Genomic DNA, 25,644 nt, shown 5'->3' on the forward strand with positions numbered 1-25,644 from the left:
GCTGTACGATCGCGATCGTTCGCTCCTGGGTTAGAAGCGTTGCCGCACCGAATTGCAGCATCTGCAGTTTTTCCGCCGCACTTCTGACAAAATGGTGAATCAATCGTACTGGAGTGCCGCCACCACTGCTGGAAGAAGAGATGAGGAATGCCCTGCGTGTCACAGAAAAGTAGCACTTTTTCCCGTGAGGATCGGATAGTCGTGCGAAAGGGTGAAGGGCACGCGGGAGATACACAAAAATTCAGCGATCGCAGCGAGCGAGAGCGAGTGACCGATCGGATGAGTCGCAGGGCGAGAGTGAGAAAGAAAAGGAACGAATGAGTGTGGTGGTGAGAGAACAGAAATCACAGCTGCATTTCCCGAACTCGTCCGCTGCATTTTTGAGCATCGATCGATACCCGAAAAGTGTTGATGCAGTTGATGAAGACTACGGGTTTCGTGACGGGAAAATATCGACCATCCGATTCCAGGAAACTCTGCGCAGGCGATCGTGAAACGCCCATCCGTATTTCCAGATGCGGAATGTACGTACGGTTCGGGTGGCTCATGTGAGGAAAGCGACGACGAGGCGAGAAGTGGCCACAAGAAAACTCACATCAGCGGATTCCAGAAGCCGTTGAGCCGCGCGCCAGATGGTCAACCGATGATATGTTGTTCAAAAAGACGGTGTACCATTTCTTGGACCTAGAGCTTCTCTTGGCGCAGTACGATCCCACACCGCAATCGACAATTTAGGTTTCGTTCTTAAATTTTAGCTACGTAATTCATCTTGGGCGTGTTTGCTAAATATCGTGTCAACATAGGCTTCCATCGAGCGCTCCGCTGCTTCGGTTGCTTTCTTGCCGGCTTAAGATGTATTTTTATGTCTACTTCATTGCCCCATCTTGCAACCATTTGTTTCTCCGTTCTCTCGGCTCCGGCAAAAGTCGTGAAGTGGCACAGCATAGTGCAGCATATTGGAGATTCCGCGAAAAGTCTAAATTTGCTCAGCGATCGTTAAACCGTGCTCCGAGTGGAAACTGCAGTGAAGATCGCCGCTAGTTCTGTTTCGAAACCCAGGGAATCGGGGTCTAGCTTTAGATTTTCGTTTGTTTCGTTCTAATGTTTTGTAGTGGTGTTGTTACAGAGGAGTGAAGTGTAGAATTTACAGTCGCAAACGTGTTTGCACCTTTAAATTTCCGCAGAGTGTGAAAGACGAGCACGATCTTGCGTTCAGCCGAATTTTGTTCATCGCTTATGAGTATCTGGTGAACTGTTGCCTGTCGAACTGTAAGTATGTCCGTTCGTAACGAGATTTAGTGGTTTTTTGCCCAGACTTCCGAGGAGCAAGGAAGAAACGGACGACCGTAGTACGGTAGTTTTGGGCGGTAAAATCCCTTGAAGACTTGACGTGATCTTAAAAGGGCATCCGTCGTCCCCCTTTAAAGGGATCTTGGATGCCGTATCGTTAGCGGTTTGCTACCGATCGATGAAAACTGGTTCGGTGTCCGTTTTAGGACGGTAAATTAAATCCGTTTTCCTTCCATCGCAAGAAGCGACGTACGCGTTGCTTACTTTCTTTGCCGCATTTCCGCCCTTCCCTGGGATGGTTCAAATATGTTACAAATATGTTACGTTCCCGCTGACACTCTATAGAAGAACAGTAATAGAAGAATGTGTTCACAACTTTTTGTACAAAAACCCTGAAATCGCCGTAGAATCAGTCGTTGATTGAAATTTTCTACACTGAAACGGATGTCGGTTGTATGTTATGTAACCTTAAATCCGCTTCAACCTCGGGCTCGTGGAGTGCCTGAAACATATCATCTTATTGTTGCAGTGCACCGTCCACTAGTACCGCCTGTCGCTTAATTGGTAACAACAAAACAGGATCGTTTATGTGGAGAAGGTGATAACATCTGATGAAAGTCTTACTCATCCCCACATTTACCGAGCATGTCCATGGGCAGAGTAATAAGTCTACATTAGGAATGCATCCCTTGCAAAAACGCATGCTTCTCATTAGCATCTTGCTACTTTCGCGGCGTTGATGGTGCTGATAGAAACCGCCCACAGGAACCGTCATGGCCGCACTAATAAAATTCACAAACCCTGGAGACATTGTTGCAAGATCAAACTCCTGTGCAAGTTGTCAAACTGTTGTCTACCTTTTTCAATGCAGTAATAATATACTCAAAACCACGTGCACCGTAGCGTGCGGTTTACCTTAAAGAACCGAAGCTTGGCCATGAATGACCACCACATATTGTACAAAAAGCAAGAAAACTATTTGAAAGCAACCATTGGAGGCATTGGTTGTTTTGGCGAAAAGTGCTGGTGTTGTGGCTTACTTGCCACCGAGTGGTCAAGTGGTCAGTAGTCGTCGCCAGTGTCAGGTTTCGCACTGGAAAGAAATAGCTTAGACAGAGTGTTTTCATTGTGCCCGTGCTGCATAGCTCTGTAGGTTGTTCAACTGGATATCAGTATCGCATCCGTCCTGAACTCTGGTCAGTGGGAGATGAATTTCTTAGGAATGTGGAACATTAGCGCCTTAATTAGAGCATGGCGGAATTTTGCACCCACCGAGTCTCAAGCAGTCTTATTGGAATGCTTAGCATAATGTTATTAACTGAACGTGTGATGGATTTTATTAAAAACCTTACAGTAATTTACAGTTGCCTAGTTCCTTTTCAATACTTTTGCCGGCGAGCAAATCGAGTGGAGTAGCATTATTCCACATTTATCTCACCACTGGGAAGGTTCACAAACTTCGTGTCCAGACCTCCGCACTCCGTGCAGTGGGTTTCAGGAATGGTCTGTGGAGAGAAGTAAAAACCATTCTTCCCTGTTGGTCTGCTGTGCGCGCCTTGCGTCTCCGTTTTATCAATCACAACTTGTTTCCGAAAGCCGTGGCGCGCATTGGCCACTTTTAAGCGGGCCAGTGTTCGGTAGGAGGAACAATTTCCATTCCCAGCCTTCGGCACGAAGCAGTTATGAAGCCGGCATGTGGTCTCTTATCACCGGATACGGATACAGTGGTCGCTATCGCTGCGGGGTTGTTTCAAGACTGTATGTAAATGGTTTGATTCTAAGACCACTGCCTTCATGAATTTTGCTCCGAAGTATGGCACCAGTGCTTATTTTAAGAAATGTAGTTATATTTTCAAAGAAAACGCCCATCTTTAATATCGTCTCCTTTTTGCAGCCTAGGAACGTTATATTAACGTTCTCCTCATGTATATCTGGCCGCGGCAGCGATGGCCAAAGTAGGATTGTCATGTATAGGATACGTAGCTGTTAATTTATTTATTTTTCATAGTAAGTATCAACCGTCGGCCATGGCCAAATCGGCTATCCAGAACGCACTGTCTTCTAACGCGCTGTTTCTTTTGCAGGCCTAATTTTAAGTAGCAATGCACAGCGTCGACCCTATAGCAGTAATCGATGTAAGTTTTTGCAACATAAAATCGTTTTTACTTATGACTAAAACAACGACCAAAATTGTCTTCAGAGCGAGGGGAAGACTTCTTTTTTAAACTCGTCACGACACACGTGGCTGTTGATTGTTTTCAAGTATCCGTTCATCGAGTCTAGTCATTTTGGCTTTTTACACTTTTGGCTGTCGAAATTTCAAAGCTGGTGAATTGCTTCATGAATGTGTGTGTTTTTTGTGTTCTAATACCTCATTTTCATCGTCATCACCCTCGTAACATCCATTATCTCATCGCGCTGACTGCTTTCACCGTGACCCAATCGCACAGCTCCGGCTGTGGTCGTGGCGCTTCCTTACGGGAGCGATTTCAGCGGCACTCTGCATGCACTTCCGGCCGTACTGCGAGGCGATCAGCAACCGATCGATGATGGTGGCTCGATGGAGTTCGCGGACGATGACGATTCGGCAGGGCTGAGTGAACCACATCCTCTACAGCACGTTGGCATGATCAACAATCACATCAACTACAACAAGTACAATTCGATCTTCTATCCGCCGGGAACGATGTCACGCGCGGATTCGGACGGATGGCTCTTGGGGCCCGGTGGTCGAAGATTTTCATCCGTCGCCACAAACAAACAGCGTTTCCGCCATCGAACGCATCAAGACAATCACGTCCATCGATTCCAAGGTCTATGGTCGTAGGATCGGCGAAAGAAGATCACTTAGTGTGCGCCCTCTCCCACATCCAGTGCTATGGCCTGGACTCCTTCCACCCCTAGGCGACAGACGCTCCGGTTGCCACCGACTACTGCCACTCCCGAGCGTTGGTCTTCCTGTGGGCCTGTTAATTATCCCTCCACGGTTATCTGGTTTTCTCGCAATGCTTATACCGAAAGAGAACACGCTTTTTGGACAGCACAATTGCGTCAGCGCTCCGTACCCCACAAAAACCTCCACCAGAGCGGAGTAAACAGCGGACAAGCGCAAACGCATCTGCGGTCGTACAAATATATACCTACAGCTGAGCTGTAATTCGGTTTTTCGTGGACCTTTGGCCACCATTGACCGAAGGTCCCATGGCGGCTTCCAAACAGGGTCATGAGTAGCACCCATGGCGGTCGCCATGTTTGTGACTAACGATTTAATAAAGTGCTCTTCACCAAATTGACTGATCGTCCAAGCTGCTATCCGAGTCCAAACTTACCGTACTTACTTAGAAGGGGCCACAGGGCTCTCTGTGGGAGTTTCTGCCGAGCGGTTCGCACATCCACACTAACCTGTTTCCTGCTTTGCCATATCTATTCCTGGTGTTCCTCCTGGTGGGTCCAGCGGTGCCAGACGAAATACGGAGCTACCGAATCGATGGCATCATGCGGCACACGCATTGTTTATTCTGGGCGCATCCAGATCCTCCGCTTCCCTTCCGTCTAATATTGAACACATCATCTTACAGCTTTCTTGGTGCCGATATCTTGGTTGGTTTCTGGGGTTCCTTCCTTCGCTACTCGTGCCCTCCTTTCGGTGGATGTGTTTTTATGTTCTGTTCTAAATTTAAACATGCTCACGAACCACTGTACTGACGAAGGCGTTGCGTTCTATATGTTTTTTTTCCATTTCGTCTGAATTTTGTTCTGACCGTCCCGTGGAAACGGATGTCGATAACGGGCACGAACCGCACGCTGTCGCCGTCCTTCCCCCCCGCGCAGTAGCCAGTAGACCACCGATCCATCGTGTTCATCCGTGCGAGCAGAGCTCATGCTACCCAGCGACGGGAAATCTGCTGATCGGGCGCGAAAATCGGCTCGAAGCGACATCCACCTGCGGCACGGAGCGGCCGGAGCGTTACTGCATCGTGTCACATTTGGAGGAGAAAAAATGTTTCCTCTGCGACACGCGCCCGGAGACGGACAACGATCCAATGCGAAACCATCGCATTGGCCAGATTATCTACAAGATGCAACCGGGGTAGGTATGCCGTGCCGCCGGCGGACTAACGTAAGGGGACAATTCAACCGTATAGGGCAACGATTCAGAATTATGCTTTCAAAATGCTGAAAGTACTGCGCACGGTATGCATTGAGGCCGCAGATAAGACACACGTTACATACAATGATCGCCCAATGATGGCCGGGAGACCAGCGATTGTCTGGGGAGTGTAAGCTGTTCGTGCTTAAATACAACCATGTGTGGGCTGTGTACACAGCATAAACAAACATTGTGCCTGTAAAGATAATATTTCTGCGTCTACAGCCGCCATCTGATGATCTTACGGGCACTTTTTTTGTTCTGGTTTTATGCAAACATCACCAGTTCTGACAAACGGTTGTGCAAGTACAAAGAAGATGATCGCACACATGATCACGCAAATCGGCAGCTTGCGGCCGGCATTTGCGTGCACGTTTTGGGTTCGGTTTGTGATTGAAGACCAGTCATTTGTGACCGGCGTGCATGACATCATTTCGTACCCATTCGCACACTGCTAACTGAATATGCACATTTGCAGATGTGAAACAAGGCATTTGAAAGTCTTATGTACTCCGGAATTCGGTAGGTTTGAATGTTTTTGGTGACTGGTTGGCTGTTGTAAATCTTATTTTCTTTATCGGCGAATGAAAAGAACGATCCTTATTGCGCTCCTAATTTCGTATCAATGTTCTACAGCACCGTGGAGCAAACTTGGTGGCAATCTGAGAACGGGCGCCAGAACGTCACCATCCAGCTAGACCTGGAAGCGGAATTTCACTTCACTCATCTGATCATCGTGTTCTCCACCTTCCGGCCGGCGGCGATGTTGATCGAACGGTCGTACGATTTCGGTAAAACCTGGCACGTCTACAAGTACTTTGCGCACAGTTGCCGCGAGTCGTTCCCAGATGCGCCGCTGGTCGCGCGCAACATCACCGACGTGATCTGCGACCATCGCTACTCGGGTGTCGAACCATCGAAGAACGGTGAGGTCATCTACCGTGTGCTGCCGCCGAACATGAACATCGAGAATCCGTACGCCGAGCACGTGCAGAATATGCTCAAGATGACGAATCTGCGCATTAACTTCACCAAACTGCATTCGCTCGGCGATAATCTGCTGGACGATCGGCACGAGATACAGGAGAAGTACTACTATGCCATATCGAACATGATCGTGCGCGGGTCGTGCTCGTGCTACGGTCACGCGTCCCGCTGTCTGCCCCTCGAGGGCGTCCGGAACACCGTCGACATGGTGCACGGCCGGTGCGAGTGTACGCACAACACGAAGGGCTTGAACTGTGAGGAGTGCGAAGACTTTTTCAACGATCTACCCTGGAAGCCGGCACTCGGGAAGCAGACGAATGCCTGTAAAAGTAAGCTTGATTCCGGTTGCGTCCTGGCATCCCGTTTCGCTTGTAATTTCAACCAATCATTTTAAAATGTCCTTTCCGTTGATCGTCAGAATGCAACTGCAACAACCACGCCACGAGCTGCCATTTCGACCAGGCCGTGTACGAGCACTCGGGCCGCGTAAGTGGCGGTGTTTGTGACAATTGCCAACACAATACGCAAGGCTATCACTGCGAAGAGTGTGCACCCTTCTTCTACCGCGACCCATCGGAGGACATTCAAAGCCCGTACGTGTGCAAAGCTTGCGACTGCGATCCTCGCGGTTCACTCGATGACGGTATCTGCGATTCGATCGCGGACGAAGAGAACGCGATCGAGGCCGGTGCCTGCCACTGTAAGCGCAATGTGAACGGCCGACGCTGCGATCAGTGTAGGGAAGGATTCTGGAACTTTGACGAAAGCAATCCGGACGGGTGCCAGTCGTGTACCTGCAATACACTGGGCACGGTCAACAACTCGGGCTGCAACGTGTACACTGGCGAGTGCATCTGCAAGCGGTTGGTGACGGGTCGGGACTGCAATCAGTGTATGCCGGAGACGTACGGGTTGTCGGAAAACCTGGAGGGCTGTACGCCGTGCGCGTGTCACGCCGGGGGATCGCTTGACAACAGTTGCGATGTGATCACAGGCCAGTGTCGCTGTCGACCGCATATGCAAGGCCGGGACTGCAGCCAGCCGAAACAGCACTACTTCATTCCGACGCTGCACCGCATTGTGGAGGCCGAAATCCCATCGACGGTATGTGGAAGACTGAATTGATTTGACATGTACATGTGCACTACATGCTCCGTTTGCTTTTGTTCCATTTCTTTTAGCAATGTGAAACCATCGGAAGGGTAAGTGAACGCTGTACATACCGTAGGCTGATGGGCACATTCTGATATTCCCGCCCCGTTTGTGATTCTTTCGCGCAGCAAAACTGCTCCGTGGTCGTACGTGAGCGTGGCTACGACCGGGGCGTGGAATCGACCGGTCCAGGCTTTATCCGTGCATCGGAAGGAACCGAGCTGAGGTTCACGGTGGATGATCTACCGAAGACGATGAACTACGACGTGGTCGTTCGCTATCAGCCACAGATGAAGGGCGATTGGGAGAATGTGCGTGTTACCGTGGTTCGGCCGGAGGTGTACGATCCGCAGGGACCGTGTGCCAACTCCCATCCCAACTACGAGCGCGACATCCACACGACACTGTCGGAGTACGAGACGAGCGCGGTGGCTCTGCATGATATCTGTCTCGAGAGTGGCAAAAAGTACAAGTTTATCGTTTCTTTCCAACGCCACGAACCGTACGATGATAATCCGACCGCCCAGATTCTGATCGATTCGATCGTGCTGATACCGCGTATCGAAATTACGCCGATCTTACACGGCAATCCCCAGGCGGATTTCCGGCAGAAAGAGTTCGAGAGGGCCGGCTGTAACCATACGTACTACGAGGTGAACTACGAAAGTAGCGCACCGAACGAGTGCAAAGATCTGCTAAAGGCCGTCAGCGTGTTCATCAACAACGGAGCCATGCGTAAGTGTACCGCAGTGACCGGTGCAATCTCCCTCCCTTCAGAAACACCTATCGATTGTAGCGTCCTAATTCTAAAGAAATTACGTTTAGCTTTAATTAGTGAACCTTAGTCACCAATTTGCGAACGCGAACGCTACGACGTGTTCGCGTTCCCTAACCGATATCTTATCACAGTTTGTGTCTAAACATGAGGCCATGATTAGATTCATGATCTAATGGCAGCCGCAGTCGATTGGTGAACGGTGCGTAATAGACATTCCGTTCGCACCACGCATGTGGATGATGAATATTTCACTGGAACGATTTTTTGCAACCGTCTTGGTGGTGCTTGAGTTACTTTCAACGCTCCCCAATCCATGCACTGGACAGGACATCGATCCTGGCGGGGTAGAGTTAGAACCATGTTAGGAGACTGCCCCTCGCTTCTGAACGACGTGTGTACTGACTCTGGTTTCGATTACAGCGTGCGAATGTAACCCGACGGGCTCGACCAGCAAAGCGTGTGCCGAGTCGGGTGGCTACTGTACGTGCAAGACGAACGTGATTGGCCGCCAGTGTGACAAGTGTGCCCCGGGGACGTACGGCTTCGGACCCGAGGGATGCAAGGCGTGCGATTGCAACAGCATCGGTTCGAAGGACAACGACTGCCACCTGATCACCGGCCAGTGCAACTGCCATCCAAATACGTACGGTCGCGAGTGCGATCAGTGCCAGCCGGGCTTCTGGAACTTCCCCAACTGTCAGATCTGCGAGTGTAATGGCCACACACCGACCTGCGACTCGAAGAGCGGCGAATGCGTGCACTGCCAAGACTTTACGCAAGGCTGGAAGTGTGATCGGTGCCTCGACGGTTACTACGGGAACCCGCTGCTCGGTTCATCGATCGGATGTCGGCCCTGCCGCTGTCCAGACACGGCGGCCTCGGGTCACTCGTACGCCAACGAGTGTTACCTGCATCCGTCGACGAATGACGTGATTTGTTCGTGCGACCAAGGCTACGCCGGAGCGCGGTGCGATGTGTGCGCCGACAATTACTACGGTAATCCTGAAAAACCGGGCGGCGTCTGCCAGGAGTGTGACTGTAGCAAAAATATTGATCTGAAACGGGCCGGAAATTGCGATTCGAAGACGGGCAAGTGTCTCCAGTGTCTCTACGATACCGAGGGCGAACACTGCGAGTATTGCCGCGACGGATTCTATGGGGATGCGCTCCGGCAGGACTGCCGGGCGTGTGACTGTAACTTGCTCGGCACAAACCAGACCGTTGAACATTGCGATCGCTACACGGGCCAGTGTCCCTGTTTGCGCAATGTGAAGGGCCAATACTGTGACGAGTGTATCGAAAACCACTGGAAGATTGCTAGCGGCGAGGGCTGCGAGGCGTGTGACTGCGACCCGGTCGGTGCGCTTAGTGAGCAATGTAATCCGGTAAGTTACGGGTGTGCCGTTAAATTTCGATCGTGTGTTTGAATCATAGTCCTGACAGAGTTATCATTTAGTTTGTAAACGATTTGCTTAGTAATAGTTTCGGTTATATTTTTCCAGTACGATGGACAATGCTCTTGCAAGTCGGGATTCGGCGGTCGGCAGTGCAACCAGTGCGAGGCATTCTTCTGGGGTGATCCGAATGTGGAATGCAAACGTAAGTCTCGGTGTGCATTTTTCTACTTCCGTGAACTAGTTTTATATTGCATCTGCCTTTTTCTCAGCTTGCGATTGTAACGTGTACGGTGCCGCTACGCAACAGTGTGATCGAAGTACGGGCCAGTGCGTTTGTAACCCGGGCATGGGAGGCTACAAGTGTGACCAGTGTGCCCGAGGCTACCTCGGCCAGGCTCCATACTGTTCACCGTGCGGCGAGTGCTTTGACAATTGGGACATAATATTGGAGGAGCTGCGAGAAAAGACGGAACGCACGATCGAGGACGCTCGATCGATTAAAAAGCTGGGTGCTACGGGTGCCTACAAGAAGGAGTTCGATTCGATGGCCAAAAAAATCGCTCAGATCGAGGGTCTGCTGAATAACACCATATCGGACCGCGAAATCGAGTCGATCGGTGGCGAGATCGATCGCATTCGGCAGCACTTGAAAGAATCGCTGCAAAGCATGGACGACTCGGAACGCAAACTTCAAGAGACGGACTCGGGCATAAAGCTGGCAAACATTGAAATCGTGAACCTGGGGCGGCGGGCAGATGAGGTGAAGCAGAAGGCGGAGTATCTTCGTGACAATGCGACCAAGCTGCAGGAGGGCAACATAGAAGGTGCGCTCAATTTGACGCGTGACGCATGGTACCGGGTCAGTATGCTCGGTGAGACCAACATGAATATTACCGCGATCAATGGGCGGGCAGAGAATTATTGTCGGCGAGCGGAGCACCTCATCAACATGCACCAGGCCGACGTAAACCGGAATCATGACAACAACGAAGCTGCGTTCGTCCGTTACCAGGAGGAGCTTAATGTGCTGAATGCAAACGTGCCCGACTTGAACCAACGTATCTGCGATCGACGCGGTGATCCGTGCGATGAGTTCTGCGGTGGTGCCGGTTGCAAGAATGGTTGCGGAGGGCTGCGGTGTGAAAATGGAGCCTTGACGCTTTCGGAAAGGGCACTCGACTTTGCGAAACAAACTGAGCAGAACATCAAGGAGAAAGAAGAGCTGGCGGACGATATCATACGATCGGTAAGAGTAGTTGGTCTCTGATGGGCCTTTTTGGTGAATTTTAATCTTTTCCTTTCTCAACGACACCAGATGTCCCAAGCGAAAGCAAACGCCTCAGAATCGTACAAGAAGGCGAAAAAGGCGCACGATGAAACCGAGGCCCACCACGAACGAACGAAAGCCCTGATTGACCAGGCGAACGTGCTGGTCCAGCGGCTGACGGACATGATCGACAACACGACCGCTTCGCCAAAAGAGATGCAGGCGTTGATCGATCAAGTTATGGGCTACACGCTGCAATTGGATCCGGATCAGATCGATGATTTGGCAAGAAAGATTCAGGACGCAGTGTCTCACCTGGTGAACGTCGAATCTATCATTCGTAACACCGAGGACGATCTGTACCGTGTTGAAGCGCTAAAGAGCGAAACGTTGGAGAAGAAGTACGTAAAGGTTTTGTGCGCAAAATGAATCAGATTTTTTAATTTCTAAGCTATTCTGCAGGGAACGTGCCGAAAAGGTGTTGGCCGATGTGCTGAACATAACGAAGTCGTTGGACGATGCGGATGACGCACAGCGGAAGGCACGGCAATCGATTAAGCAAGCAAACGCCGACATAGCATCCGCGAAGATTGATCTGGAAGAGGTAAAGCTCGGCACTGTGGCTGAGATCGTATCATAAAACGGTTTTTAAACTTACACCGTTAACCTTTGCATGGTAGATTGACAAAGAAACGGAGGACGCCCAGAAACGTGCAAATGCAACTTCGAACGCCGTGAATACGCTGTTGTCACGTCTTGAGCAACTGCAGAAGGACAACATTCGCAACGAGCTCGATGCGAAAGACATCAACAATCAGGCAGAAATGGTGAAGGATTCGGCCAACAATGCTCACGAGAGCGCAACTCGGGTTCGTACTCATGATAAATCGTGTTCCCGACAATTTTTAAGTACGATGCCTTTCTCGTTTGACTATTAGCTTAAGAATGACTTCAAGACAGCGAACGAGTCACTGACGGTTCAAGCACGCCGCTCGGAAAACGCGCGGGAACGGGCTCAGAATCTGCTGAACCGCGCTTCCAAGATCACCGTTGATACGAATACTCAGCTAACGGCGTTGCAGAGTAAGTATTGCTTCAACGATTCAGTAATCACTAATTGACGCCTTTTACTCTCTTCGCAGCGATGGACGACATCTACAAATCTAACGAGAAGGACATCCAAAACCTGGAGACCGAGCTGAATGATCTAACCGCAAAGATTACCATTTATCTGGAAACGATTCAGAGCAATGCGGAACGCTACCGCCAGTGCACGTAATTTGTTGTGCCAACATATCGCAGGCAGTTGCTGTTTGCGAGAAAATATCAATTTTAAGCCATGTGTTCATAACGCTAAATAGTAAGACAATTTTTGTTTTTTGACTGCGCAGAGTTTTTGAGCTGGTTTTTCTCCGTTTGTCGGAAAACTTGTTGCGTTTTCGAAAAGGAAGATCACTAGTGGGTGAAAGTTATTGCCAAAACGGATTGCTTACTGTACGTTCACGTAACAATTCAAACACGTTTTACAGCTTAGTGGTTCGAAGTGCTAATGAAAGTGTTTGCCTTTGAGTTGTTGTTTTAAACTTTCTGTATCAGTGATTTGAAGACGGCATAGGGCTAATCACGAGTAAGCAAATTTGGTAGAAAGTTAACAACGTATTTCCTCCAGTGCATTTAATATGAAATGACTATCTCGCAAACAGTTGAATGGCATAGGAGTGTAACCTTTTTATTTTCAATAAATCCCCGAAAACTAAAGCTAAACAGCATTTATGAGAATACGCGCACAAGATTGAGTGAAGAAAACAAGAAGCCAAAATTTTACGGTTTACATGCATTAAACTACAGCTTTTAGCGTATAGTTGTTAGGTAACTGAATTAGATAAGTACGACACATATTCATCAGCAATGTTACAGTGACAACAACCCGTGTACCTAGAACAGTTCGCCATAACTCGAAAAGAATCTTTGAAAAGCTAATATTTTAACTCTCGTTTTAAGCAGGATCAGTTTTACGAAATGTAACATGTCGTTTCTAACCAATCTATCTTTTGTTTTATTTACTACATTTCCAGTATGCATGTTTGATCAGAAATACATTAATTGTGTCAGTTTCAAATAAATATGAACCACATTTTGGGTTTCCCCATGTTAGTAACGGAAAGCGTAAATATGTGAACATGTTTTCAGATTCATGTGAACATGTACAGTAACAAAAATGCCGCTTCCGTTGGCAGGCTAACACTGCTCCCTTCAAAATTGATCTGATAAAGTAGGTCAAAGTTTGATGGTCGTTTCTCGAGATAAGTTATGTTGGTAGCACTTGTTCCGTCCTGTACAACGGCTTTTTTAACAAAACTGTTCATGAGAACATATTTGAAAAAAATAGCTTTTCGTTGAAATATTTCACCTCGAAGGGAAAAACGTCAAACGACAGCGTTCGTAGTGAACCCTGGAGGTTTTGCTGTTGTCAAAGTTTGTTGTCCTTTAAAAGGTAGTCGCGAAAAAAGGTCGAATACCACGCCGTATACAAAAGCGCAATATATTGTAAAAGAATTTCGTGTTCCAGTTTTCTGTGGAGCTCCAGCAAAGCAATATTCCACAGCAGTAAGCGTGATCACATTTCAACAGTTATGGCATTGCGCGCTCAGTTCGAAAACAATGACGATATCGGTGTGTTTAGCAAACTGACCAACTCGTACTGCTTGGTCGCGATCGGAGGATCAGAAGCTTTTTACAGGTGAGCTTCTCATTCTTCCAGTGCAATGTGTATTCAGGATCGATACTAGGCAGAGCAATAGCAGATGTACAGTAAAACTATGGTATTATTGTTCGATCGGCTAAACGCGTCTTAGCGACGATGAGTCAGAAGCACATTCTTCGATTTATAGGTTATGTAGTACTGCACGTGTTTACATAGAAAAAGCGTGACTGCGGGGCTACATCAAGCGTAACGTAATGATTTTGACATTAACGATTAATGCCAAACTGCTGCGGCGCTGTCAAAACGTATATGTTTTGGCCGAGGCGTAAACAGTTTGGCATTAATCGTTAATGTCAAAATCATTACGGAACACCTCATGTAGCCCCGCAGTGACAGAAGGACCCATTTCATGTTGACTAAACCATTGTTGTACTAATTGTTTCAGTGTCTACGAATCAGAACTTGCGGACGTTATTCCTGTGGTACACGCAAGCATTGCTGGATGCCGCATAATAGGCCGGTTGTCGGTTGGAAATAAGAATGGGCTCGTTGTTCCAAACAGTACCACAGACGTCGAATTGCAACACTTGCGAAACTCCCTCCCAGACTCGGTAAAAATTCATCGGGTTGAGGAACGCCTTTCGGCGCTGGGAAATGTGATTGCTTGCAATGACTACGTAGCTTTGGTGCATCCGGACATCGATAAGGAAACGGAAGAAATCGTTGCCGACACACTCGGCGTAGAGGTTTACCGCCAGATCGTCGCCAACAATGTACTGGTGGGAGCGTACTCCGTGCTGAGTAATCAGGGCGGGTTGGTGCACCCCAAAACACCTAGCCAGGATCTGGATGAGCTGGCGTCGTTGCTACAGATTCCACTGGTGGCTGGCACGGTGAACCGGGGCAGTGAAGTGCTTGCAGCGGGCATGGTTGTAAACGATTGGTGTGCGTTCTGCGGCTTATCGACGACATCGACGGAACTGTCCGTGGTGGAAAGTGTGTTCAAACTTAACGAAGCGCAACCAACCAATGTGACCAACAACCTCAGGGCATCACTAATTGAAGCGTAAGGCTTTTGAATTCCTAATTCCTGTTGATAATCCGCTCTAATTATTGTGTAACAATGTCTGTATTTCAGTATGTCGTAAAACTGCAACCAGTTATAGAGAAGCAGAAAGAGAGACCAGCCACCATCGGTTTGGCTGGCGATCTAATTCTTACGGTGAGTGGATGAAAAAGCAGAATGTTAAAACTAACCACGAACACGAAAACGGTGGCGAATTGCAAGATACAATATAAATGTATACAAGATATGCAGTGTACCTTTCGAATGTTTTTTTTAATCGATTTGTGAGCGAAAAAGATAAATGGTGAGTAAAACGTAGTTTGGTAGTAGTAAATAGTGGTATTTTAAAATCAATTCATTTCTACAACTAGTCTAACTTCGTCTTCCTTATTTCACATTGTTTCTTTCCGTTGTTTCGACGGTTTTCGATTTGATTTTTTATGATTACGCTAAGAAATTACCGAACGATGGCCTCTTTTATCAAAAAACACATTTGTTTATTTTCGAAATTATCGTTACGATGAACAATTAGTTATATGAAAATACATCTGATACGAGATTCAACTTTAAAAGTTGGTATAAATATGATCGCTCATTTGGGTTGTTCCGCAAATGGTACCCCCGATTTGCTATGCATGTTAATAATGTTGGCTGTAGAATTTTAAATATTTGATTACGTTTGACGTTCATTTTCAACTCGACGGAAAATATTCGTTTTGTTTTATTTGCTTATTTGCTATAAATTTCCAAAGTGCCCAATATTCCGAAGCGCATGTTTAATCGCACCCATTACTGGTCGGGACTACGATTGCGACCGGCGCCGACATCGGCAGACGAATGCTGGTGCAAGGTTGCCTGCCGTACTGGAGCAAGGTATGGTGCCGATTGCTGTTGTTGAACGATCGCAAACGCCGCAAATACATTTCCTTCTCGTCCATGCGCCCTACGGTGGTCGGCAATTCCCAGTCGTCCTCATCCGCCGTGCAGCAGCTGTGGAAAAGCTTCTTGAAGCCAACCCGAAACTTGCGGTTCATGAACGCGTACAAAATGGGATTGATGCAGGAGTTTGATGCACCCAACCATTGCGCTATGGGCAAGATAGTCAGTATGAAGGATTGGACTGGTGGGTTGTCGTACCGATGGGAGAAGATATCATGTTGAAGGTTATTACATTGGTGGAACTCTTCGGTGGGCTGGAAGCCCACTTGCTTATTTACCTGTCTCATCATACACTAAATCACCACCAAATTTGACGAAACAAAAAATCGCATACAACGGTAACCAGGAGATGGCGAAGGTTATTATCACAACGAACACCATCTTTATGACCTGTAGGAGAAGCGGGAACAGTACGTTAGGGCTGATGGTAGGAATGCTACGAAAGCACACTCGGTCTCTTACTTTCACTTTGCTACGGTTGAAGACGTCGTTCTTACGATTTATTATCATCTCACGCGGCAACTTACGGTAGGCTACATTCTTCCAAATGATGACATAACAGATAGATATCACAATGAGTGGACCAAGGTAGCAGAAGAACAGATTTGCGAAGAGAAAGTACCAACTTTCCGATGCCGGCGTAGGCCAAAGTTCGGTACAGATCTGGAATGGTAACTGGATTGTTAACCTTTATCCAAACATGCTCAGATTGTACGCGCAATATTTAAATTCAATTTTACTGTTTTCTCATCCACATACTGTGGCAGTACGCAAAAGATTCCTTTCATACGCGTAACTGTTGACCATGAGTATGCAGAAACGACCTCTAAAAATAGAGCGCATTAGTGGAGGGTATTTGGCATTTTTCGGCAACTGATTAATGGATTTTATTGGACGGTTAGGGTGATGCTATGGTATTTCAAGGACATGCCCATACCCAGTAAACAATGGTTGGTTTTCTTCCGAACGAACATGTTACCCCTGTAGGCCGTACACAGTGATAACGGATCATTTCCGGTCCCCAAAATGACTTCACAATATCATTATCATCGACGCCTACAAATTCGATGCCTAGCCTGAAAGCTTACCGGACCGTATCGACCGTTGAAATCGAGCGTAAATTTGCAACATATTATGGTTTGCCACCGGTCAGGCGTCGAAAGATCGAGACGATTGTACGTATTTCCATCAGGTGGATGCCAAGACACTGTTGGAATCAGTGCCAAAAAAGAGTCGGCGAATATGCCAAAAATCTTCAATAAAAGAAATCAATTCAAAAGAATATGTTTTTTTCACACTTGCTTGCCGTTGTACTTTAATTACATCTTTCATGAAATTTTTATTTGCCATACGCACATTTTATGGGCCTGTGGGTTAACGCGAGAAACCCTGTGCCCATCTGCGGTTAAGCCCGCCAAGCTGGTGTCCTTTCTTTACTGTGTTTCATCGTCAAGTGGAGAGTGTTAAAGGCGTTATGCTGCAATGAACCGTTTACACCGGTGTCGTGGCTCAGGTGAGCATCAAACACACTTCTAACTCACCTGCGCTATGCTGCCCGGTATTCCGATGGGTCGCAGCGTAAAGACGAACAGCCACGGCAGGTTAATGCTCAGCGCTATAAACCAGATGATGGACACTATCATACGATACTGCCTGGGGGGAGAAAAGGCGGGTCACCACCGCCGGCCGGTATGAAGAGAAAAAGTTAATCGTTCTGTAAAGGGACATGGGTGGCTTCTGTTGCCGTCGGTACATACCTCGTCGTGATGGTACCCGAGATGGGAAATGATATCGCGACACAGCGTTCGATCGAGATTGCCATCAACGTGTTGACGGAAGCGGACACGGAAACGCCCTGCAGATAGGAGACGCTCTTGCAGAAGAATACTCCCAGGATCCAGGCTGCGGAAACGACCAGAACGAAAGCGAACAAGAAAAGGACACAAAACCGTGTGGAAGACAGCGCGTCATCATTTTCCGCAAAAAGGGCTCTCCACGTGACAAATATTATATTACCACCGACCACCGACGGGGGTGCGAGGCGCGTAAAATACACGCAACCAAATTTCGAAACATGGCACCGCTGCACCCCTGGACCTGGACCTGAATCTGTGGGCTGGCAAGCGAACAATTTTCATTGCTGGCTCTCTCCAGACCCAGTCTGCCTTGGGTGGTGGTCCCTTGGGAAAACTAAACGCATAGCGGTGTGGCCAACGACCCGAGCTGAACAAAGGAAAATATTGTCGCGCGCGCCGCCCGTTCGGTGAAGGCGGCGTACCGTAGCGTTAAGATAGGACTGGAAAAGCTCCCTAAAACGGGCGAAAACTTCCATCAAAGCTCCGTTATCATCCCTGAGACATGGAGTGGTATCATCGAAAAAATTACGCTACACAGACGCCGGTCCAAAACATCAAAGCGGCCACTTGAAATCGTGGCCCTTCTTGAGCAGTGCCGTCTAACGCAACCTGCCGGCACGTTGTCGTCGTGCTTCTCGGCGCGCTGGCTTCGGTGGGCGTTTTTTTGATGATGTCGCCGTTATTTATGTAGCGTTGGGGTTTTCATGGGTCGAGTGGGACAACGGAGCACCGCCGGAAGTCGGCCGGGAAGCCTAGGCCCCGGTTAAAGTGGTACAGCACAGCCAGTGTGTTTCGCTGGCTTCTCTTTCTCAATTGGGTGACCCAAGCGTTACTCGCCACTCGCTGAGATATTGAAGAAAGGGCTGAGGGTTTTATATTTTGAACCTAACAAGAAAAGGCAAGCCTTACGCCGATTGCTCTATGCATTATTATTGCCCAAGAGAACGCGTTCTATCTATTGTAATGTGTGACGTTTACAGCAGCGGCGCATAGGAGTCATTTTTAATATGGCTTCAATTGCATGGCAAGGCGGGGTTTCATAGGTTTTCCACATTCTCGGCGCGAGCGGCCCTCGGAGGCCGTTAAGTGTGCTTCTTCTTCTGCTAGGTTCCTACGCGAATTGTGGCGATTAAATATTCATCAGATTCAAATTGTCGTTGATGTTTATCAAAATTGTGTTAAAAAGTAACGATTCTGTAAATGGCCGTTGGATAAGGGCAGTTTTGTTGGAACATGTTTTATAGTGACCACCTCATCTGTCTGCTGTGATGGGTGAACCAGGGAATAGTCTAGTCTTTCCCGGATGGTTCTTAAATTGATTATTTTTTAGCATTTTATACTCGAAGAAAGTTGCGCTCTCGAAGGACAGCAAGAGAGGCCAAGCCGAGCCCAGCCGAGCCGTTGTGTTGAGAATGGCTACAGCGCTTACGTGTAAATCAATCTCTTTTCACCAGTGAACTCAGACAGTGGACCTGTTAACACACCGCCTGAGCGGGGTAGTAGGACCCCGATGGTGTCACATGGCCAAGTGGGAAGCTTGTCAATTTAAAAGTTAATAAATATTTCAAACTTAAACACCCAACGCCCGACGGCGTAGTTGCTTTCGCTGCTCCGGAACGTCTTGATCGTTGGCAATGGCTGTTGAGTGGTGTGTTAACCACAGGTTTTTGGGGTCACGTAGCCATTAAGGCAGTGGGCCCTTTTTATCAGTCAAGCAGTACCATAAATCTGCCCGGCTTCGTTGCTTGGTTCACGGCACGGTGAGTCTTGAAGTGTCGATCGATGTCGAAGACTTCCCTTCCCGCGGGATGACGGATTAGTGACGGAGCCGGCGGCTTTCACCTACCTGGATAGAGGTTTCCGATCAGCGTGAACGGGAGGCAAAGAATATTGACCAATAAATCAGCGTACGCCAGGTTGACGATGAATCGATTCGTCGGCGAGCGCATCATGGTGCTCTTCTTTACCACGATCACGACCGAGATGTTCCCGAGCAGCCCGACGATGAAGACGAGCGCATAGGCCCCCCTGTAAGTACAGAAGGACGAGACAGGATTAAGCGGTTCCGGCGTTTCCGGTGCAAACCTCGGGACACGATCAAATAACCACGACTTCGGAGAACCGTTCGGCAGGGGTTGTGTAATAAAGCTCTTTTGCAATCTATTTTAGGTGTCACCCTCCAATAATGTGGAGCGTTGGTAATGAATGAGCAGCATTATGCCTCCCGCTTCTTGGTTTGCTTTCGTTGGCCAAAAATATGTAGGATATGCTACATAAATTATGAGAGAGCGCGAAGGGAAAAAGAATTGGCCTAACGATAATCCTGGTCTAGAGCCAGAGAATACCAGGACTAGCGGCAGAGATCCGGCACTCATCATCGTGCTTCTATTTTTAGGGCAGTCGGCTAACGAGGAAGTGGATGGTTGACGTCGTCTATGACAGAGGGCTGATCTTTATTCCTTTGGATCCCGTTACTAGCGTTTTGATGCGTCGTGAGTAGCGGTGGGCAAAACTGCTGACGAAGAGGAATCCACCGAAAACAAATGATGCGCGATGGCTGGTTAGAGGAATCGGTCTATCAGCGGATACGGTTGGTCACATTTTACGATGTGACAAGTGGATTAAATGAATTGATTTGTTTTCTATTCGGACCCATCTATGCTCAACAGCGATGATATGTTTTAAGGACAATTTTAAGCGCAGCGCAAAGAAAGTTGTATCAGAGGCTTCTAGAAAGTGTTGCGTTTCTCCATTGCGAATAGCATAATCAGTATGTCTAGTCAGTTAGTTTAATGGAATATAATTCAATTTTTATGGCCTCACTAGAGGCTAGTTGCATTTAGAAAATATCGATAACGATCGTCGATCTCGTTTGTTATGTAAATTATCTTTCAACAATACATTTTCCCATTAATCGAAGCCAAACTTTGCGATTCGTGCTATTTTCTGCTTGACTATCCAATCCGTATGGCCGATGGCGGAATAACGGTCTCTTTTGTCGCGGTGTATCGGACAAATTTTGCTTTCGCAGCCAGAGAGCCTCTTTTCTGTTCCTTTTTCACGCGTTTCAAACCCAAAATCTATTACTTATCCTGTGCGCGAGTGAAAACTGTGACATGATTTATGAAAAGCTCTTCCAACCGAGTCGAGGGTTGGTCGGTCGGGTGGTCGAATTCCTGGCGGGGACGTTTCCGTCGGTTTCGAAGCGGCAAAAAATTAATTTGTTTGCTTTCCTTCGGTTCTCGTTTTGGCCCGATATTGCTGTTTGGTTCCCACGCACTCTCCAGGAACAACGCGGATGTACTCGAGACGTTTACAATACCGATACACGTTGACGATCCCAAGGGAGACATAACCACCGAGCGCTCAATCTTCTTTCTGCCTTTTTCGTCATGGACGGCCACAAGCTGTTTACTTGGCTGTGTTTTAGTGATTCTTGGATCTTTTTTTTGCGTCCGGCGGGGGACTGTCGAAGACGCCCATTAATCAATTCCGAAGTCAATTATCAATCGTCTAGGCTGGGGGGCAGTGAGTCCTGCACATAATAAACACCAACAGCGAATAGCGCAAGAGGCAACCTCGCAAACGGGATATCATGGACGGGACCGTTCAGCTGCCATTAAACTGGATTTCGAGATACTTACGAAAGTAGCACCGCGCCGAGCATGCTGTAGCGTAGCTGGTAAGCCGGATCCATCTCGTACAGCGGAAAGTCCTCCTGGGCGTCGAACGTGTCGTACTGGGAGGCCGTAAAATTACTTCCCAGTTCGTACGGATGTACGGCCTTGCCTTCCTGGAAGCTCCACGTCCAGTTGCCGTGCGGTGCGCTCGGGTCGATCGATCCGAATGTGCGACGGTCGGCTCGGGCAGTTTCGGGGCCACCGCCGCTGTCTATCGCACAGCCCAAGCAGTGCGTGACAAACGACTTCACGGCTGCGGTTGCCGTAATAATCGGCGGCGACGTGGTTGCCCATACCGGCTGCGGTGGGTCGACCATGCCGGTTCCGCCGGAAGCGATCGCTTCCGGATCGTCGACAGCCGAAGGCTGCACGGCGGCGTCGGTGTCGGCGCCGGCCATCGCCTCCAGCAGGCGACGGGCTACGAACATTATGCCGGAATGCGTCGCCTTGCTCAACGGGGACAATTTCGTACCGTCGTCGGGAACTGATTTATTGTGGAGAACCGAGAGCTGTCGGCCGACGGCGAACCTGCAACGGAGAAGAACAACCAGAAGTACAGGAATGATAGTCCATGGTCCATGATCGAAGGCGAAACCGGAGGCGAGCAACGAACTGGAAGTGGCGTTAACGAATGCGTGCAGCAATGCCGAAAGTAGTGAAGAATGTTTCTCGTCCCTCTAATTCGTTGCCAACAGCGGCGCGTTGGCGTATCTGTCTGAACCGTTCAATATTCTGGGCAAGAAAGAGTTGTACTCAGCGTCTCTTAAAAGATGGCGTGAATGTCACAATATTGAAATAGAAAGCACCAAAGTTTCCGAGTGCAGTAAAATCATAGCTTTTGATAGCGAAACTGATTATAGTAAAACTCCTAGCTCCACATGCCGGTATTGTTGCGAAATTAAATTTTATGATGGCAATTGATTGCTCTCACTTTCGAAAGTTGGCCGCTTGACTTGCACAAGTCGTGCACGTTTGTTGATTAGAGTGAGTTAATGTAATCCTTAACCAAATAACCCCTTAAATCGTGGGGCGCCTCAATTGGAACTGCTTTGTCTTGTGGATTATTAGCCTAGGCATCTGAGAAGTATGCCACCCCTGTCCGAGCTTGCGGAGGCTACATTCGGTCTCTGTCCTGATACGGCTAACTGTTCCCAGGAGCATTCAGCAAATCACCGAAGAAAATCATTATCATCATTCATGGCGTTACTGGAGTATCGGCCGTCAGACGGTTGCACACCCCGACGGTCAGCGTGGCCAGCATAATGGGCCTCAATTTGTTGGTTCCAAAGATCGAAAATAAGGGCCTCTCCTTGGGTGGCACGACTCGAGACATCCCACGACCGCACTCCGATCGTGATTATTGCGCGTCCGTGGAGCAAAAAAAACGGCCGAGAGAGAGGGGCTTTTGCGTTTCATGGATCGTATTAGACACTCAGGTTTCTTCTTACGGACCACGGACGGTTCGCCAGGAATACATACACATATTTTGGAATTTCTGGCTTCCCAGCATCTTAAGATTAGCCCGCATGAAATCCAGTGATAAGCACAACAAGACCTAAATCTGTGCGCTCGTCGGCGAAATCGAGATGCTTCGGTGCGTCCTAACCAAGCCTGCCTTCATCGGGAACAATGAGAGAGTGTCTACACCAAGGAAAACATGGTTGGTGCGGAAATAACCTCCAAATGTGATAGCATGAACCGATAGAAGTGGGTTGAGAGAGTGTCGGCAAACGACTTTACGGAATCTCTCGGTATGTCGCGGATGGTACTAACAGGCCAGGATTCCGTTGGTCCGTTTTTCGAGGTCGTAAGGTGTCAGAGCTGGGGGGCCATTTTCGTTAGACCAACAACAAATGAGCCTGATGGACTTACTCCTAATACACGGTCGCAGCGCCAGCAGCAAGAGCTTACCATAACAACCGGTACTCGATGGCCGCCTGGGAGCGAGATGCTTCTCCCTCGCCGGGGCCTCTCTTTCAAGTTCAATTAATCTTTGCCATTCCGGGACAAAGACAAGTGTCAGTCAGTGGCCACCCCCGAGGACCTAAAGAGTGAATTTTATCGCCACCGACGATCGCCAACGGCCGACGGGTTTCGTCCATCCATTTTCCCTGACCCTGCCCGACGGTTCTGATGCTGTCCGTTGATTATGGTTCATTTTTGACAGCACGGATTTTCCCAACCATTTATTTTTTGTTCACCCTCCGTGGTTTTCCCCGTTAATTTTCGGGAATCCGGTTCGAGCTTGCTTTGCGGTTGCGGTCGTGAACCTTCCATCAACGCCCCATCGCCCCATCGTGCTGAGAGGACATTCATTGGTTGGCTTTCCGGGGGCGCACATTAAAGTGTCGTGGCGAGTTCTTTGTTGCATTGGGCGGCTGCCACAAGGGCCGGCGGGTTGTTTATGGAATGTAATTTCGGTTGCCGCAATTTAGGTCACCAGCGGCATCGGCAGCCTAATCGGTGGTGACGGATGCTTGTTGAAGCATGAATTTAAATTAACTCGGGTCGTGTCGGGGGCGTGTTCCGGTGGTGGTTTGAATTTAGTAATTACAGTGCCATCGGGCTTTTCGGAAAATTGTTTCAAGGGTCCAGCAACGGTTTGGGGAGCGACGTGTATCTATCTACCATAAATCGTCTATCACCACTTTCTGCCTTGAAAAAGCTGACCCTAAAGGGTCCGCAGTACCGCCTTTAGTGTCGGTAGAGTTCCGATATGGCGTTCAATTGGTGGGGCAAAAATGAAAGCTCGTAAAATGCACGCGGGCAAAGGATAATCGTAAGTTATAGGACAGAAGGAATTGTTCTGCTCCGATTGCTCGACCCATAAAAAGGGTGTTCGTGTATGTGTATGGCATAAAGGAATCAAACGTATGAACCCCGCACGTTATGATCAATGGAGGCTTTCAGCGAAATGAAAATCTACCAACAGACAGAATGGGCAAAAGAAAGATGCTGGTAAATTGTCGATATCTTATCATTTATGTCCGCGCGCTCGCGTTCCACTTGTGGCCCTATCACAAGTGGCAGGGTCAATGCCCAATAGTTGTAACGATTAGCGTGGAAGATTTAATGATCATTTTCCTGTCGCACTTCTTTTCTTTTCTGGACCAGTGGATTTTCCCGGTTCCATTCGGGGCTGATCCGTGGCAAATGCGCTTTTACGGTCACGCCCATATTTTTGGTGCAATATTAGTTAACTGAAGTAGTTAGTATACTATATTGTTAAATATTGATCAACATTGCATTCTGCAAGCAAATTCGGATAGCTTTAAATGATTTAGTTTGCCTTTTGACATAACTACGTTTAATGGAGACGCATGGTGCTTCACAATCATTCCTTATGGAATTATTGTCCTTCTAAAGTTATTTGTGTTATTGGCCCTTTTTTCGGGCAAAGTATCGTAGCAAGGGACAGCTTTCACATTATCATCATTTCTATGAATCGAACTATCTTCGTTCGCGATTCTTATCACCTCAATTTATTGACCTCTTGCAATGCAAACAGAAACGTGACCAAGAGTTCACCCTAAGCTAGACACTCGCGTTTTGAGTGTTTTTATTTTACTTTATGGAAATGTATGTTATCGACAGAATCCGTGAGCATCAATCATTTCCGCCACTTCCGGTAGCCTTGACCGTGGCACCTTGGTGGAAAGGACTCGCCAAACAATCTCCGCCTCTGGTCAAGTTCAATGTCAGCCAATAAAAGCAGTCACTAATTGAATTTCTTTTCACGAACGCCATCGAGTGGCAACGCGCAAGGCCAAACGCGGAACTGAACATCGGGGTTGGTCCGAAAGCAGCCGGAAGCTTGAAGCCGCTTCGAGGGTGCGCTCCGTCTTATTCGTCCTGGCGTGCCGCCTGTTCTGGCCGATTAATCCTCGGCACGCTTCGCGCACCTTCCCGTGGCACATTTCAATTATGGCCATGCTTCGATTGCTATTACTCACCACACTCGTCCTTTCAGTGCCTGGAAAGGGGCGTGCTGAGCGTTCCGCCCACCCGGAAAGAAAGTGGTCGTTAGATGGCGTTACGGCGACCAGAGATCTGTAGTGGCCAGAGCAATAGTACTCTAGAACGCCCTCGGGCCTTTGGCCTGCTCAGGCATTGGCCTGCTGTGAACTCACAGCGCTGACGGAGCCCATTTGCGAAGGGTTTTGGGCCACCCCGAATCGGCATCGGTTGACTGATGTTTCCGGGTTCCGTGCACGGTGAAGGTATCATCCCGTGATGAATGGTTCGCAGAGGTCGAAGAGCATGGCGGCCGAAATCGGTAGGGCAAAACATTTGTTCATCCACCTCTCTCGCCAGGTTTATTTGCACCGAGTTCGCGCATCCCTCGCGCGAAGCTAGGCAAACGATGACGAGTATTCTC

The 25,644-nt window shown here is 48.4% G+C and overlaps 3 protein-coding genes across 3 annotated transcripts; 2 read left to right on the forward strand and 1 right to left on the reverse strand.

Moving 5' to 3' along the window:
* The first annotated feature begins 1,201 nt into the window (after positions 1-1,201).
* Positions 1,202-13,170, forward strand: LOC131212658 (laminin subunit beta-1). The gene is made up of 16 exons (XM_058206601.1): positions 1,202-1,269; positions 3,185-3,297; positions 3,375-3,425; positions 5,122-5,380; positions 6,077-6,756; positions 6,846-7,531; positions 7,609-7,629; positions 7,708-8,314; positions 8,778-9,742; positions 9,860-9,956; positions 10,024-11,000; positions 11,070-11,422; positions 11,484-11,625; positions 11,702-11,890; positions 11,960-12,104; positions 12,164-13,170. Exons 2-16 carry the CDS (start codon positions 3,237-3,239, stop codon positions 12,298-12,300), a joined length of 5,370 nt encoding a protein of 1,789 aa, XP_058062584.1. The 5' UTR covers positions 1,202-1,269; positions 3,185-3,236; the 3' UTR covers positions 12,301-13,170.
* A 437-nt stretch (positions 13,171-13,607) lies between these two features.
* LOC131209172 (eukaryotic translation initiation factor 6) lies at positions 13,608-15,036 on the forward strand. The gene is made up of 3 exons (XM_058202171.1): positions 13,608-13,761; positions 14,171-14,791; positions 14,864-15,036. The coding sequence occupies exons 1-3, from the start codon at positions 13,655-13,657 to the stop codon at positions 14,871-14,873; spliced, it is 738 nt and encodes a 245-aa protein (XP_058058154.1). The 5' UTR covers positions 13,608-13,654; the 3' UTR covers positions 14,874-15,036.
* A 531-nt stretch (positions 15,037-15,567) lies between these two features.
* On the reverse strand, positions 15,568-21,694 carry LOC131207355 (neuropeptide SIFamide receptor-like). Its single transcript, XM_058199966.1, has 7 exons — positions 21,231-21,694; positions 19,433-19,614; positions 17,488-17,632; positions 17,272-17,383; positions 16,193-16,393; positions 16,009-16,120; positions 15,568-15,911 (listed from the first exon to the last, which is right to left on the reverse strand). Exons 1-7 carry the CDS (start codon positions 21,692-21,694, stop codon positions 15,568-15,570), a joined length of 1,560 nt encoding a protein of 519 aa, XP_058055949.1.
* Positions 21,695-25,644: the final 3,950 nt, after the last annotated feature.

Source organism: Anopheles bellator, chromosome 2 (genome assembly GCF_943735745.2).
Source record: "Anopheles bellator chromosome 2, idAnoBellAS_SP24_06.2, whole genome shotgun sequence".
In the NCBI taxonomy this organism is placed as follows: domain Eukaryota; kingdom Metazoa; phylum Arthropoda; class Insecta; order Diptera; family Culicidae; genus Anopheles; species Anopheles bellator.